The 18,586-nt window shown below is 39.7% G+C and overlaps 1 protein-coding gene across 3 annotated transcripts in view; it reads right to left on the reverse strand.

Annotated features, from left to right (window-relative positions):
* EPDR1 (ependymin related 1) overlaps positions 1-15,895 on the reverse strand; it is a 34,479-nt gene extending 18,584 nt beyond the window's left edge. For all 3 annotated transcript variants that reach the window (XR_005649946.1, XM_039849263.1, XM_039849264.1), the window contains exon 1: positions 15,350-15,895. Coding sequence is in view for 2 of the 3 variants with exons in the window: in XM_039849263.1 (XP_039705197.1) it covers positions 15,350-15,654 (305 nt within the window). In the remaining variant the exon portion in view is untranslated. The remainder of the gene's footprint in view (positions 1-15,349) is intronic.
* Between the last annotated feature and the right edge of the window lie 2,691 nt (positions 15,896-18,586).

Here is an 18,586-nt window from a genome sequence, read left to right on the forward strand (position 1 = left end):
AGAGGAAAAACCCTTACAACAGCCTAATGAGATCTTACTTCTTCAAAACCATTGGGTCTAAATCATTTCATGAATTAGTCTTTTCCAATTTCAAGGCTTTAGAGCATAGAGAAATATAGAAAGCTTGCCAATTCTTTTACAAAACTATGAAAACTATGACACTAAAATATATAAAGCATAAAAATAAAAACTACAGATCAAATTTTAGCTATAGCTTAAAAACAAATCTTAAGTAAAATAATAGCACATCAAATCAAGCAGCCTGCTACAAAAATATACATAATGATAAATTAGAATTTATTTTGGGAATGCAAAGATTGTTTAATGTTAGGTAATCTATTAGTACAAATCAGTAGGCTGCTGAAGTTTCATATCCATGCTGGTTAGAATAAATTCTTTATAAAATAGTCAGAAATATATTTATCGAACATGATAGAGTATCTTCGTTATACCAGTAGCCTGTAGGAGACTTAACAGTGAAATTAGAGGCATTCGCACTAGAGTAAGAATGAAGACAAGGGGATATGACATCACTACAGGTATGTAATTTTGCCCTTCTCTTTTCATTTTTATCATATTAGAAATCACCAAAAATAATTGGTCTTATTTTATAGGTGTGAGTGTGGGAAACACGAATACTCATATTCTGCCAGTAGAAATATCAGTTGAAACAAGTTTCCTGAAGGGTAAAGCTGTCAAAAACTTTAAAATGCGCAAATCCCTTTTCTATCATTTTCTTACCTAGGAATTTATCGAAAATATATTTAAAAGTGGTACACATATAATTGCACACAAATACAAGGTTATACATGTAGTTATTAATACTAGTAAAAACTGAGGGTAAAGAAAAATAGTTGTCCCATAATAAGGTACTGCTTAAAGAAACACTATGTGTCCATAAGCTAGAATATTATGGTCACTAAAAATGATTTAGTTAAGAATTACTTAGTGGCATGAGAAACATGCACAATATTTTGTTAAATAAAAAAACTTCATAGCATGTTTCCATTTAAATTTTTAAGTTGTATATACAGGTTAAGGGAAAAAATTCAGAAGCATATTTACTAGGATTGTTAATCCTAAATGGATTACTCTCTTTATTTTGCCTTTCTGTGTTATCTAAATTTTCCACCATGAACATGTATAATGCTAGTAACTCAAAAGCCATAAAAGTGAAATTTATTCAACTTCTGGTCAAAATGGCTGAGTAGGTAAATGTTGTTCTCACCTCTTCCCAGACTACATCAAAATTGCCACTAAATTATAGAACCACACTTGAGAACCATCTGAAGACTAGACAAATAGAACTTCGTAATAAGGATATAAAGAAGCCACATCAAGACTAATAAGAGGGGCAGAGACACCAAAATGGGCTGGTCGTACACTCACATGTGACAGTTAAGAATTGGAAGAGATATCTCATTTGCAGAAGTCCCCACTGAAGGGCGAAGTCCCCAGCCCCATAGAGGGCTCCCCAGCCAAGAGCACCAGTGCTAGAAAGAAAAGTCCCCACAACTTTTGGCTGCAAAACCCAGTGGGGATTCCCTCCAGGTGAGAGAGAAGGCTGCCAAAGTCCAAGGCATCCTTTTAAAGGGCCCAAGCACAGACTCACTCACTCACAAATACTTGCCCAAAGTTCCAAAAAAGGAACAGCTGCTTGAAACGTGCCAGGGACATACAAAGAAGAGCTGAATTGTCTGGTGTCAGGGAAAGAGTTGGAGGGGCAGCTCTTTCCAGTGCTGGTGGACACCACTGTTCTTCTGTTGAGCCCTACCCCAACATAGTCTCCACACAGGTGGACACAATATCCGAGTTTCCATCAACCTGGCTAACACCATTCCCCCTACCCTAGTGATTCCAAAACCTGTCTCACAGAACTTGAAGGCCCACCCAAACTGCTTCCAATAGTTTTTCAATATAAATAGCCTGTCTTGTCTCATGCTGCAGAATTTTCTGAAATCTCTCAAAAGTCCACAAGCCCCAAACAAGCAGTGGCTGGCCTCAATGTGCTCTTTACTTCTTGATAAGAAGTACTGACACTACTGGCACTAGTGGAAGACAGCCTTGGTTCACAGCATAACCACTCCCAGGTGCATCCAAACCCAGCACAGGCAGTTACCAATCAAAGATCATTTCATAGCTCCTACCATGTGACCTTAAGCCAGACACAAGCAGCTGCTGATTTTGGCCTCCACTAGAGCCACTCCCAAGAGGCTGCAGAACCAACACACAAGGTGGCCAGCTTCAGATCACACCAGAGCATCACCCAATAAGCACCACACAGGACACACTCAAAGGGTGGACTTGACAAGCACCTAAGCCCCACTAAAGCAAATCTCACTCCGTGGAGTCAGTCCTATATAATAGACTGTCTGCAGAAGTTATGGCTGGTCCTCACAGCCAATCAGCCTAAGGATCAATCCCACCCACTGACGTAGTAATAGCAATCAAGGTTCAACTACAGCAGGAGAGGACACAAAACCCACACAAGGGACAACCCTGGAACACCTGACTCAGGTGAGCAGGGAGACTGCCACTGGGCCCCACAGAACAATTACATCTAAGGCCACTCTGCCAAGATGCAGTAGCTCTTCCTAATACATAGAAGAAAAAAAAAAAACACAGGGAGGCAAACAAAATGAGGAAACAAAGAAAATGTAATAAACAAAAAACAACAACAACAACAACAAAAAAAAAACAAGAGGAAACTCCAGAGAAAGAACTCAACAAAATGGAGGCAAGATGCAGAATTCAAAACCCTGGTTATAAGGATGCTCAATGAACTTAGGGAGAGAATAGATTATCTCAGTGAGAACTTCAACAAATAGATAGGAAATATTTTTTAAAAAGAGAGACAGAATACATAAAAAATAGATTTAGACAGAAATGAAGAATATAATAACTGAAAGGAAGAATACAGTAGATGGAATCAACAGCAGATTAGAAGAAGCCAAGGATCGAATCAATGATTTGGAGACAAGACAGCAGAAAACTCCCAATCAGAACAGCAAAAAGAAAAAAAGAATTTAAAAAAGACGATAGTCTTAAGAGACCTCTGGGAAAACATCAAGCATAACAACATTCACATTGTAGGTGTCCTCGAGGGAGAAGAGAGAGATCAAGGGATTGAAAATCTACTTGTTTTCTGGTAGCTCTGTGTCTGCACTGTTTCTTTGCCCTAGTGTTTCTGTCTGTTACTTTAGTTTGATGGTAGTCTATGATTTCCCCCTCTGTTTCCTCTCTGTTTATGTTATGTGTCTTAGTTTTGGATTTTTTTGTGTGTGGTTACCATGAAGTTTATGTAAAAGAAAGCTTCATATACATAATAGTCCTTTTTCTTCTGCATGCATCTTATCTCCATTCCCCTTTGCAAATTCAGACCTTTACCCTCTAGCCTTTTATGTTTTTGTTGTCACAAATTATCCCTATTTATGCTGTGAGTTCACTGGATAACCACGGTGGCAACTGTATGAAGGTTCTTCAAAAGAGAAGAATAGAACTATCATACCAGCAATGCTCTTCTGGGTATGTAACCAAAACATTTGAAAACATTTACCTATAAAAATATATGTAAACCTATGTTCCTCGTAGCATTATTCATAGTAGCCAAGACATGGAAACAACTAACGTATCCTTCAATGGCTGCTTGGATAAAGAAGATGTGGTACATACACGTAACGGAATATTGCTCAGATGTAAGAAAAGATGAAATAATTCTGTATGCGACAATATGTTGGATCTTGACATTTTCAAGCTCAGTGAAATAAGTCAGACAGAAAAAGTTGAGAATCACATAATTTCACTCATATGTGGGATATAAACCTGAAAGCAACAAATGAAGATGACAAACAAACAAATGAACAAAAGCTCATGGACACAAACAACAGTTTAGTGGTTACCAGAGGGGAAGGAGAGGGAAGGAGGAAGAAAAGAGTAAAGGTGGTCAAATATATGGCAACAGAAGGAGATTTTATTTTGGGTGGTGAATTGAATTATACACATGAAATCTACATAATTTAATTAACCAATGTCAACCCAATAAATTTAATTTAAAAAAATTTCTTTCTTTTTGAAGAAAGAATGACTGAAAACTTCCCTAACCTGTTGAAAGAAACAGATATACAAGTCCAGGAAGCTCTAAGATTCCCAAACAAGATGAACACAAAGAGACCCACACCAAGACACATCATAATCAAAATGCCAAAGGTTAGAAACGAAGATTTTTAAAGTAATAAGAGAAAAGCAATTAGTTACCTACAAGAGAGCTCCCATGAGACTGTCAGTTGATTTCTCAACAGAAAATTTTCAGGCTGGAAAGCATTGGCACAAGCTATTCAAAGTGATGAAAAGTAAGGACCTACAACCAAAATTACTCTACCCAGCAAAGCTATCACTAAGAATCGAAGAAAGAAAAAAGAGCTTCCTGGACAAGAAAAAGCTAAAGGAGTTCACCACCACCAAACCACTATGCCAACATATATTAAAGAAAAGAAAAAAATTAAAAAATTTCAATAAGAAAATATCACAAGGAAAAAAATGCTCACTGCCAAACACATAATAAAAGCAGTGGATCTACCAACACTAAAGTTAGTACAAAAAAGAAAAGCCAAAAGTAGGATGATCATGTGTAATTACAAAGGTAAATTAAGGGATACACACACATGCACCCACACACAAAGTAAAACAAAATGACAAAAACATAAAGAGAGGATGAGTAAAAATGGTGGTGATTATAGAATGTTTGAAATTAAGTGACCACAGACTGCTATAAATATAGCTTGATATATATTAAGCACATGATAACCACAACCAAAAATTCTTAAGACATATACAAGAAATAAAGAGAAAAGAATCCAAACATAACACTATAGAAAGTCATCAACATACAAAAGAAGAAAGCAAGAGAATAAGAAAGGAACAAAGAACTACAAAAACAATAAAAAAAACAATTAATGGCAATAACTACACCTTTATTAATAATTACTTTAAATGTAAATGGATTAAATGTTCCAATCCAAAAGACAAATGTTCCAATCCAAAAGACAAATGGATAAAGAAGTGGTACATACATACAATAAATATTATTCATCCATAGAAATGAATAGTCTTGCCATTTCTGACAACATGGTTGGACCTAGAGGATATTGTGCTAAGTGAGATAGGTTGGACAGATAAAGACAAATACCATGTGATTTCACTTATATGTGAAATCTAAAAAGCAAAGTAAACCAACAAGTAAGACAGAAGCAGACTCATAGATGCAGAGAAAAAACTGATGATTGCCAGGTTGAGGGGCTAGGTGAAGAATCTGAAGGGATTACATAGAAATTGGCAGTTACAAAACAGTCACAGGATATACAGTACAGTTTAGAGAATATAGTCAATAATGCTGTTATAACTTGACGTGGTATCAGGTAGTTTACAAGACTATTGAGGGGAATCACTTTGTAAGTTATATAAATGTTTGACCACTATGCTGTACACCTGAACCTAATACAACATTGAGTGTCAACTAATTGAAAAATAAAAATAAATTTTAAAAAGAAAAAAATGGAATTTATTCACTCAACATACATTAATTGAGACTTTCTATATGCTAAGCACCTCTATATGCTGATAAACCATATTTATAATATTCTCTCACTCTAGGGAAGAGAGACAGACAATAAACACCAGACTACTGAACTGACAAGACAATGTTACACAGTGATAGTGCCCTGAAGGAAACAGAATGAGATGTGATGGAGAGCAGCTTGTGAGAAGGAGTTTCTTGAATGGTCACAGAAAAGTCCCTCTGAGGAGATGATGAGCTAAGATTTGAATGATGGGAAGCCAGGAGTTCAAAGATGATAGAAATAGTTTGTATGGATGAGCTTGCAGAATGTTTTGTTAAGTGGCAAAAAGGCCATTATGAACCAGTACATGTTACAATATGTATACTGTGCATCTAAAAATTCCCTAGGATATTCAGAAGGTATTAACAGTAGTCATACTAGTTGGGCAGTTATGGACCATTAATCATTTTTACTTTTTCTCTTTGCATATCTGTATTTCAGACATCCTTCTACAATGAATATGTTATCATTATTACTCATCCCCTAAATAATTTTAAAATTTAAGTCAGACCCCATTCTATGGTGCTGGAGATAAAACAGCAACCAAACAAAAATCCATGACTTATGAAGCTTTCCTTTGGGACAGGATAGGCAGGGGTGATGAGGGGGACAGACTTAAAAAAAATTAATAAGTATGTTAGATAGTGGTAAGTATCTTGAATATATAAGGCAGTGAGGTGTGGTATATAAGAATATGGAGAGGAGAGACAGTCTAATTTGGGAGTGGATCATGCAGCTTTTTAGGGAAAAGGCTTTTTAGGCAGAAGGAACAACAACACAAGTGCCAAAGGGGTAAGCATGCTAAGGCCATGGGCTGTAGTGAGTGAGGTGATAATGTAATAATGGATGGATGATGGACTGACAATATCAGAGACAAGAAGTGGAGGGGTAGGGGAGCAGATCCCATAGAGTGGTCAGGTCCTTGTAAGGACACTTATGCTGAAAGACAGTAAGGCATTGGAGGGTTTTGAACAGATGAGTAACATGTTACATTTTTAGCAGAATCATCTGGGCTCCTGTGTTGAGAACAGGCCAATGAAGGCAGGGGCAAAAGTAAGGGAACTCACTAAGAGGCTATTGCAAAAAATCTAAGCAAGAATAATGAAGATTTAGACCAAGATGAGAGTGAAACTGTGTTCAAATTCTGGGTCTATATCAAAATTAGAGTCAAAGGGATTTGCTTAGGGATTACTTGAAGCAAGGGGAGAAAAAGAAATCAGTGATGACTCTAAGGGTTGATCCTGAGCAGTTTGCTATTGGCTGAGATAAAACTTCAAGAGGAAGAACTTTTGTTTATTTGTTTGTAGGGAAGGCATGAGTTTGAAATGACCATTAAAGATTCAAATGAGGAATTCAATAACATATTTGGGTATATGAGTGTAGAGTTAAGGAGAGAGCTATAGGCTGAAGATATACATGTGATAGACATGTGATATACAAGATATACATTAGAGTCTCCCATGGCATTTAAAACTATGACCTAAATGACAGAAAAGTAAACGGCCGTAAAGCCTCTGCCCTGGGACATTCTACTATTAATGATCTGAGAGAAGAGGAGGAGACTGAGAAGAAGCGGAAATAAGTGGAAGAGGAATCCAGAAGAGTGTAGTACTCTGAAAGCCACTTGAAGAAAGTATGTCAAGATGGAAGAAATGACCAACAGTAAAATGAGAACTTATAAAAGATCACTTGTGGAGTAATGTGGAGTGCATTGCTCTTGACCAGAGCAGTTTCAGTAGAGCTGTGATGGTGAAAGTTTCTTGAAGCGGGTTCAAGAGAGCATGGGAAGAAAGAAATTGGGGTCAGCATGAGATTTGCTTTAAATGGGGTTTTGGCTAGTAGAATCGAGAGGAGAATTTTTTTTCTTTAAAGATGGGTAAACTAAAAGAAATTATAATGGGGGGGAAATAGAAGATTTACTGGAATTGGAGAAATATAAGACTATAACATTTATTCCAGGAAAAACAAACCACTAATTGGTGAAGTATTTTCAGATCTTTGGGCACTTTGCCCCTGACCATCATCTTTGAGGTCAGAATCAGGAAGAAAGAGCTCAAAAGCTCAAGGTTAATGGAGAGAAGTAAAGATGTTTTCAGAGTAGTATGGCGACCACCTCCAACTTCTATTTATAAGTTAGTCTTATACCCTACCATTCCTTTTACTTTCCTGTGCTTATCTTCCTTGGAACTCCTTGTTCCTCACTGTCTGCTTCTCTCTTCACATCCCAGCATCAATCCTCTGAAATCCAGAGTCAATAGACCCATCGAATTAAGACTCTTAAACTTCATATGCTTCCAAGAAAATCTTTTTTCTTGAAGAAAAATGCAGTATTGCAAATCAGCATGGTTTATTTTTCAAGGATCAAAAGGCTGTAAGCAGTCATACTTCTGAGCTAATAAAAGAAACTGCTGGTTCCAGCCATCAGAGATCAAGAGGAAGGAATAAAGTGAAGAAGAATTATATCCCTGAAATTCTGAAAATCATGATTTCATAAAATGAAAGCCCAATCCATGAAAAACAAGGTTTGTGATCAAATAAATTTGTTGAACACTTAGTACTAATTTACCTTCCTTAGCCACAGACACATTCTGAGAAGTTATAATGATGTTACCCTGACAGATCCAAAAGGAAACAAACTTACAAAAAAACATACATGCTCTCCCCTCACTCTCATTGAACAATTTAGTGTAGAGCCATTAGATAGGGCCAACAAGGTAGGCATCTGCATGACCTGGCCTGGGGTGCAGAGCCCAAGCAGGGTGAGGAGGACCCCCATGCACGATTGGTTACCAACTGCAACTGAATTATGGAAGCTAGTTTTCTCTAAGCAGGGAATTACAAAAATGAATAAGAGGAAACTAGAATGAATCACATGGTGGTAGATTAGAATTGGTGGTATTGGTATAAATACCTCTATGAATTAGAATTGAAAGCTTAGAAATAAATGTAGGTGTAAATGTGTGTATATATGTGTAAGCAATTGTGCGTATGTGTGTGTGTGTGTGTGTGCGTGTGTGTGTATTCAAACCTATATCCCCTTGTTTTGTCTTCTGAGAAGGCTTAGGAGCAACCCCGCCCCACAGCCATAAGCACAACTAGAGCAGGGATCTTGGCTTCCAAATATTATTCTCTAGTAAAAGTAACTAGAGATTCTAGAAATGGATTATTCCAAGATTCTGGCAGGGAAACTACAGATGATCTTGGAATACGTGGTAGTGCCAGAAGGCAAGGAAATGCTCAAAGAATAAGAGAGACATGTCAAAAGAACATAGAAGCCAATTCGAAGAAGGTCCTACTGGCCAAATCTGAGGCAATTTGAACATGGAAATAAACAATGAGAGTAAATGAAACACAATGAGAATCCCTGAGTCCATGCTAATATAAATAAATGGGGTATGTACATGGTTTTAAAATATCTCCCTACAAAATAGTTACTACTCACAAAGTAAAAAAATATCACTTCCCACTGACGAAATCTTGCAGACATCAGTTAATCAAGTGATCAAAGTAAACATCGGGATGCAAAAAGAATAGAGTATTGCCTCTGTAATACTCCTACTATAAGTGAATAACTTGAATCTAATTATGAAGAAAAATCAGGCAAACCCAAATCGAGAAACATCCTACCAAAAAACTGGCCTGTAATCTTCAAAAGTATCAAAGTGCAAAAAGACCAAGGAACTGTTCCAGACACAAAGAGGCCAAAAAGACACAACACCTAAATGCAACACTTGAATATAAACTGGGCCCATTTACTATAAAGAACATAAAAAGGACAGATGGCAAAACTCAAATGAGATCTGAATTTCAAATGGCAAAATGAATCCATGTAAATTTTCTGATTTTAATGGTTGTGTTGTAGTTATGCAGGAGAGTGTCGTTGTTGGTAGCAAATACACACTAGGGTTATATTTGGGAGTTGTAGGTATTTGGGAGTTGTAGGGATATCAAGTTGGCAACTCACTCTCAAATAGTTCAGGTGGAAAAATGGTGGCTGTGGACTATAATTGCAACTTTTCTGTGTGAGATAGTTTCAAAATAGAATAAAATTATATATTTGGAGAAAAAAAAGACTCATCCTGATTCTCAAGCACATATGGTCACTGAAGTTACTTAATGTGATAATATTCCTTGGAATTCATCTTCCCCAGCAGATATGTGGAGGAACACTTCTGTGAGCAGTCCCATCAGTCTCTGATGGGAGACTGGGAGACTCCCTTATATACAGGAAGACTCCACAGACAGGAAAGCCTTCTAAGTTAGAGTCCAAAGCATTTAAGGGTAGCTTCGTCTTTTCTTCGCCCATGAATACAAACTTTGGTGAAAAGGAGAAGAGAGAAAAATAACTCTGAATTTAGTTACACAAAGGGACAAGCCAAGAAAAATTTTAGAATCTATGTCAAGTTCATTGGATCACGGTAGAAACAGGAATCAGCCTGATATAATATAAGTACAATTAGTGACTTTATGGTATCGTTTAATCTCTCTGTACATAATTTAAGAAATAAAGTCTAAGTATTATTTAGTATCATCATTGAAGATATCATCAAAATAAATTAAAAGTTGAAAACCACTGATGTTCTGAGAAGTTAAGGACCTTGTTTTCGTGAAGCCAGAATTAAAATCCATGTTTGGCATCCCATAACTGTCTAAATGGATGCCCATGCTATCTCCATGACACTAGGTGGTTTTCTAAAAAAATAGAGAAGAGAAATGATATTCTGTTCTCCAAGAAATAAAATGCTCTGAGAAAACTGAGGTAGACATAGACTGGTTAGAATTTGAATAAAAATCCACTTGCCAAACCATTTAAGGCATACTTTTCTTTTAATCTTTTACAAAAAAAAAAAAAAAAAATCCCCAAACAGGTATATTGGTTGTTGTTTCCATTTTTTTTTTTAATTTTCAATTATAGTTGACATTCAATATTATATTAGTTTCAGGTACACAGCATAGTGGTTAGACATTCATGTAATTTATGAAGTGATCCCCCCAATAAGCCTAGTACCCACCTGACACTATACATAGATACTACAATATTATTGGTTATATTCCCTGTGTTATTCTTCACATCCCTGTGACTATTTTGTAACTACCAATTTGTGCTTCTTAATTTTTCACCCATCCCCTCCCCCCAACTCCTCTCCCATCTGGTGACCATCAGTTTGTTCTCTGTATTTATGAGTTTGTTGCTATTTTGTTTGTTCATTTATTTTGTTTTTTTAGATTCCACATACAAGTGTGGAATCTAAAAAACTGACTTTTTCACTTAGCATAGTAGCCTCTAGTTTCATCCATTTTGTTGCAAATCATAAGATTTAATTATTTTTGCTCTTTTTATATTCCATTGTATATACGTACTACATCCTCTTTATCCAATCATCTATTGATGGACACTTAGATTGCTTCCATATTTTGGCTACTGTAAATAATATTGCAATGAACATAGAGATGCATATCTCTTTTTGAATTAGTGTTTTGGATTTCTTCAGATAAATACCCCAAAGTGGATCATATGATAGTTCTATTTAAAATTTTTTCAGGAACCTCCAAATTATTTTCCATAGTGGCTGTACCAATTTGCAATCTCATCAACAATGCACAAGGGCTCCTTTCTCTCCATTTCCTTCCCAGCACTTGTTATTTTTTGATCTATTAATGATGGCTATTCTGACAGGTGTGAGGTGATATATCATTGTGGTCTTAATTTGCATTTCCCTGATGATTAGTGACACTAAGCATCTTTTCTATTGGCCATCTGTATGTCTTCTTTGCAGAGACATCTATTCAGGTCCTCTGCTCAGTTTAGGTTTGGTTGTTGAATAGTCTTTTAAGATATTATTGCTGACGTACCTATGCACATTCTCTTAATGCCTCTCTGCTCATTCTACATGAATAGCTTCATTAATTGCAACACCCAAGCCACCATTTTATAAGTGGAAGCAGTGAGTTACTGGTGGCTTAATAAAATTCCTTGAGTATCTACATTCTCTAAAGTTCAACAAGTTGACTATGAAAATAATCTTGCTCTTCCTCATGTAATACCTGTGAGCTTAATCAAGGAATCAGGAAAGACAGTTGGAAGCAGAAAACAAAACAGTATCAATTACTAACATTTCCCATTCTCTCTTAAGGTTTGTCTTATTTGAAGTTTGTACAGTTGTTTCATCTTTTCCATAATCTCAGAGTAAAGAGAGCCTGGAAAATCCTAGTCTTTCTACAATAACTATCAGTGGGATTTTCCATAACTATCTGGATGCAAAATAAAAATCTTAAAAAGTTGATCCAATTCTAAAATTTACTTCTCAACTTACTAATAAATAGAGAGAAAACCCATCCACATTTTCTTCAAATAATATCTGATTTCTTGGCCAGACTGCTAATACCTGAAAAAGTTGTTGAGTTTGTTTCAACAAAACTATACTCAAAGAGCTGTAAAATGCATTTATGCATTAAACATTCTTTTTTACATGTGACTTAGGGCTAGAGATGGGACTGTGAGACAGAATCTTCCCAAGAAATTGGAAAGAAAGGGAATAAAATTGTCTTCTAAAAGTTAAACTGAAATCAACACTTGATGGATTGGGGCAGAGAAATGAGAAATCTAGGCCAGCAAGATTTGGCTGTGACCCCACTACAGATACAGTACACATATCTAAAGACTATATTTATCAATCGTGAAGTCATAGAAGAAGAAGGGTTGCTAAAGCAGACCTGAGTAGTCCCCACCAAGGCTCTGTGCAGTGTGGAGAAAATCTGGGCCAGCAGTGAATCAGTGACAAGGCATCTCTATGGTGAAAATGAATTTATCACTTTATCTTAGCCTGATTACCCTGGGCTGGCCTATGTTATTCATGATGGAAAGCTCAATATTGAGCATATGGCCTGGCCTAGAGCAGGAAATCATTAGATTCAACGAATTTGCTCCAAGTCTTCGCTCACAATCTCCTGATTATAATTTGGCTTCCATACAGTTCTGCCTTTAGGGAGAATGACCTACTCTTGTGGATTTGAATTCTGGCCCCCATGCTGGCTATAGCACTCATTGAAATACAGTTCAGCATTTGAGCTTGCTTACTCAGACTCAGCTCCCAAAAGAAGGGCCCCTGAGTGCACTGAGGGATCAAGTTTCTGAGCCCACAAGGGCTGGCAGCTAGCTTCTGGGCCATGGTAAATTCACCAAGGTGTGATGGTAACGGTGGTGACAGGGATAACTGTGGCCATGTGCTAAGCGCCCTCTATGTGTCAGACACTGCACTATATGCTTTATATACTTGAATTCCTTTAATCTCTGCAATAATCCAGTAAAGTAGGCATTATTAGTATTCCTATTTTGTAAATGAGGAACCTGAAGCTCAGAAAGCTTTAGTAACTTACCCAAAGACCCACACTAGGAATCTGGATTCAGAACAAGATTTGTTTGACTCTAAAGCTTAATCTCTTAAAGTCTGAAAATACTATCTCTGGAGGATGAACCCTATCCTTCTCCTGGCCATCTTCTGCTTCAATAGTGTGCTTTAGGCCATCCAGTCCATCTTCAGCATGACTATTCATCAATATACCACTACTGTACCAACCTTCATATCAGTGCACATAAAGAGTAGCAATAAATTCTTAACAGAAGTGCAGAAAGTCAAACCCTATCTCAGTGAACAGCATCACTGTCACTGTCTATTCCATGTAATCATATGGTAAGCTTCAGAAGCCAAAAATGACACTTCCCTCTCCATCGCCACTTTGGCCACACACATTCTAATCATTTGCATATCCTTCAGTAAACCTCTTTAATAATTCCCTAATGTATCCACTTCTCACTATCACCGTTCTCACTACCTGTCTTTCAACTGGACCTCTATGAAAGTCTACCAGGCAATATTCTTGCTCCCACTCTTGCTCTCCTTCACTCTCAACCATGCAGCTAGTGATCTCTATATTATTAAATCATAGCATTCCACTGTTTAAAAATCTTTCAGGGGAAACCTAATCTCTCATCATACTCTGTGCCTCAGACCTAATAGTGATTGGAATATACTCAGCCATGTCTGCTCCAAGATGACACACAAGCCAAGCCTGGGAATACACTCTCATCCCCCTGGACCATTCTTCCCTCCACACCTCCTCTGGTCAGCTCATATAGGAATTTTGGGACTTTCTCATGTTTCACCTCCTCCAGGGAGCCTGAGTTAGGTGCCCATCTGAGGTGCTCTTATCACATCCAGCTCATCCCTCATCTCACTGTATGGTAATTTTTTATTTATATGACTCCAACCCCAGACTATGACCTCCATGAAGCCCAGGATCCACTCTTTATACACAGTGCCTGACATGCACACAGAAAAAGTGCATGTGGAATGAATGAATGAACAAACGAATGAGAAACTGGTATATCATAGGTGTCAGAATCCACCCACTTCCTTGAGTCCCAGCTGTGTGATCTTGAGAAAGTTGTTTCACCTCCCTAGACCTCAGATTCTCTGTAAAACAGAGATCATAAATCCTATACTGTTAAGTTCTTATGAGACTTAAACTAAATCATATAACATGTGGAAAGTCCTCAGCACCATTCCTGGTATATAAGTGCTTAAATGTTGATTGTTATTATTATTGCTATGTCACTGGAGACCTAACAGAAAGTATTCATGTTCTTGAAAGGCCTCACAGATATTCCCAGACCTCATGATGACTCAGCCACTCCTGGACTCCTCAGCATTCATGTTTTATGTTTTATAATGTATTATCTTGCACTCTCGAATATACTACTTTGAAAGTATCTGTAGATCTTACTCCCCACTGGAGCCTTAACCCATGGACAGTTACATGGCATCTCTTAATGATGCAAAAGCAGCATAACCCTGAGAGGAACACACCAGAGAAACAGGAAGGCTGTGGAATTGACAGGTGGTGATCTCAAAATAGAAATCAGGTGTTAAAAGGGTCAAGGCAAGAAGAGGTCTCAAACAGAGGATGTCCTTTTTCACAACAGATATGGAAAAGTGAATTAACAGACCAGTGGTTTTAAAAAATTATAGTGTAGCCCTTCAATAAAATATTGTGCAGCCATTAAAAACAGGTAAGGGGCCAATTAATAAAATGGCAAAAAAAAAGAGAGAGAGAGAGAGAGAGAGAGAGAGATTATGTTATATTAAAAGATATGGATAATATATGCTTTTTGATCACACTATGTGAAATTCGCTTTAAAAAAATTTAAGGAAGTGGACCAAAATTTCAATAGTTGTAACAGGGTGATGAATTTGTGGACAATATTGTCTTTGATCGAGTCCCCACGCCTTTTGTGGTGTTGTCTTATTCTGTTAGAGTGTAAAGACTAATTCTTAAAGAATATGTGTTTTTAAATATATACCTCCCTCGCAGATGGCTCCCAGAAGAGAAGAGATAGTGCAGAAGACACGCCTTAGGCAGAAGGGGGCTCCAAGAGCCTCGGGCCTGGGCACGCGGGCGCCCGACAGTGCAATCCCGCCCATGACGGATCCCTTCTTTATCGGCCACCGCCCCGCTAGGTCCCACTGAGTGCCCGCCATTAGGCTGCCCTTGGTGGGCGAGCCCTCCGCAAACGTCCGACTTTGCTGTATATCCCCCGAGAGATCCTCCTTGCAAAGTTTCTCTTTGATAAGGATGGAGGCCCTGCGACCAGCTGGTAATCGAACACCTGGGCACAGCCCCGGAGGCCTCCCCACACCCGGCCACCTCGGCCGCCCACCCGGCGCCCCACGTACCTCTTACAGGGAATGAGCGCCTTCCTCTCGTCCAGCACCCGGACGCGCTGGTTGAGCCCGTCGTAGGAGAGCAGCGCCCGGCTGTTGCGCCCGCTGCTCTGCCGGTATAGTACCTGGCGCCCCTCCCACTGCTGCGGCGCCTGGCAGGGGCGCGGCGCCCCTGGATTGCCCCAAGCCCCGGCTCGCAGCGCCGCCGCCCCTGGGCCGTAGAGGCCGCCCAGCGCCCAGACCCAGAAGCCACCCAGCAGCCAGGCGCATAGGGCCCTTAGGGCCCCCCGGAGAGGAGCGCGCCCTGGCATCACCATCCGTTGCTCCTGCTACCCGCCGAGGGCCAGCCGGAGCCTAAGGGGGCGCTGAGCAGCCTGGGCGCAGTGCGGCCGAGGCGCGGGCGGCGGCGCGTGGTCTCCTGCACAGTGCCTGAGTGTGGTCTCGGCGAAGTTGCTGCCTGTCCCCACCACGGCCTTTACAACTGTTGAGATCAGGACGCGCCAGGCCGGGAGCTGAGACCAGGGGCCTGGGAAAGCTTGGGTGAGCCACGCAGGAGTTATTTCTGCCTTGGCCCGTGCCCGCTGCAGCTTGTTTTCACTTGCTCTCTGCTGCCAACAGGAAATGCAGTGGCAGTAGTGCCATTAGCATCCTGAAGGGCATCCACGTTTTAAAAAGGGAAAGAGGTGGTGATGAAAAAGGATATGTTTCTTCCCGAACTTCAGTGTTCATCAGGTAACCACACACTGGGGAACAAAATCATACTTAGGAAAGCAGTGCTGTTGCACTTGCTATGTTCCACATAACTTGCCCCTTTCGCTAAAACTGCCGCCTCTTCCTCCAAATTAAAAATGGAAAGAAGGGCCCCTTCCTGAAGAAATAACACCAATCACTCATCATAGCCATTTCCCAGTCTAGAGCCGAGGGGACTAGGGATAAGCCCTTGACCTTCCGCTGAGGATTCAGAGACATTTTCTCCATGCCATACTTGCAGTGAGACTGCTCCCCTCACCCATCATCTGACAATACCACAAGCCTAGATGTTGTGGGTCTGGGAGTTTAGTATTTTCAAGGACAAAATCAATTGGGTGTACAATTTATGTCTATGTAATGTTAGGATCTATGATATGGAATCAAAAAAAAAAAAGAAGCAACTTAAAAAAAAGACCCTTGCTTTCCAAGTTTATAGTTTCTTTTTATTTGATCTGCATTTTAAGGATGAGGATGAATGAGCCAGGTGAAAGAGGGAGAGAACGTTCCTGGATGAAAGACATGGAAAATGAATGTAATGTTGGGGTTCAAGTGTGAGACAGAGGGTACTCTGTCACTCAAGGCCCTGAAAGCCATTTTAAGGATTTGGTATTAATACCGAGGGTAGTTGGAACCATGGATAAATTCAAAGCTAGGGAGGGGCATCACCAGGTAAATACCTTAAGGAGCTCACTCAGGCATCAATGTGGAGAATAGATCGGGCAAGGCAGAAAGCTGGGAGAAGAAGGAGGAAGATGCTGTCATAAATCAGACAGGTGACACAGACTGCTGGAGCTAAGGCGGTGATAGTGGGAATGAAGACGGTAGAATAGAGTTGGGAACTACAAAAAAAGGATTTAGACTCAGGGAGGTTTCTGGGGATTCAGTCCTGAGCTAGAGAAGATAAATTCAGTTTGTGATTGGTTGACTTTGAGATGACTGTGCGATACGCAGGTGGAAACACTCTAGGGATAATTGGATAAGTACTTCCAGAGACTAGCAAGGCTAAGGGTCTGGATGTGGGAGGCATTTGGCATCTAGGTGGATATTGAAGCCAAATAGTAAAACTGTGGTTCTCCACCCAGGATGACTTTGCCCTACCCCAGGGGACAACTGGCAATATCTGGAGACATTTTTGATTATCACAACAGGGTGGCAGGTAAGCTGCCCGTGGCATTTAGTGGGAGGAGGCCAGGGGTACTACTACCAAAATGCACAGGACAGCCTCCTCTTCCTTCCAATCAAGAATTATCCAGCCTCAGTGTCAATAATGCTGAAGCTGGGAAAACCTGAAGTAGCAGGGAATGAAGAGAGCAAGAAGAGGGCTGAAGATGGAGCCCCAAAGAACTCCAGATATTTAAAGCAGGAGTCCCCAACCCCAGGTCTTGGACTAGTACCGGTCTGTGGCCTGTTAGGAACCAGGCTGCACAGCAGGAGGTGAGCGGCAAGCCAGTGAACAAAGCTTCATCTATATTTGCAGCCACTCCCCAGCGTTAGCATCACTGCCTCAGCTCCACCTCAGATCATCAGGCATTAGATTCTCTTAGGAGCACCGGGTCCCTGGTGCCAAAAAGGCTGGGGACCTCTGATTTAAAGGATGGGTAGAGAAGCAGGCACTTGAGATTGAAAATAAATCACCAGAGAGAAGCCACTGACCAGGGCAACTTCCTCAGTTACAGGAGCTTTTGGTAAGTCAATGTCAAGTATGGGGTAATGGATTGAGTGCCAAAGTAGAACATATAGAGGTAAGTGGGTTAACAGAATATTCTGATGAATCCTTTGCTATTGCACTGTCCCGGAAACATTAGGGACAGACTATCAAAGGACCTAATGGGGTAAGCAAAGAGCTTTACAGAGAAAGGCTCTTTTCACCCTTTCTTAAAAGATGCCATCGAGAACATCAGGGAAGCACCTGAAATATGACTTGGTAGTTGCATAAACAAATGCAGCAGGTTCGAATTGGCTGCAGACACATGAGCTTTCTCCAAGTTTTCTCTCCTCGACCAATTCACAAGAAAAGGGCACGCAGTTCAGCTCTTTCTCAAAACTGTATTTTCTTACCTCGTAGGAGCTCAGGCTGAAAATCTTTTTCATGAAGCCAAGTGTTTACTCTCATAAGATTTTCCTGCTGGAAATGCCTTAAGATCTCTTTGGGCTATCCTCTTTGCTTGTTATCTAGCTAGCCTGGTTTGACACTTTTGAAATTTGACATCTGTCCTACAGAAAGCCGGAATGCCTCTCTGAATTGGCCTGGCTGTATCTGGGCACCCTGGGCTTCCTCTAAATAGAACCGGACTCCTGTGGTAAATCCTGACGAGTATTTGTCTCATTAATCCTTTTAATTTACCATGCTTAATTCATGCCTCCCCCCACATAATAAAATATATTTAAAGTGCTTGGCACCATGTCTAGCCCATTGTAAATGATCCATAAATGTCAGTCGTGTTTTTCGTTCCTTGGGCTATTTTAATCCTCAGTCCTAACTAAGGTCGAAAGTAAACT

This window comes from Pteropus medius, unplaced genomic scaffold (assembly GCF_902729225.1).
Source record: "Pteropus medius unplaced genomic scaffold, Ma_sr-lr_union100, whole genome shotgun sequence".
NCBI lineage: Eukaryota > Metazoa > Chordata > Mammalia > Chiroptera > Pteropodidae > Pteropus > Pteropus medius.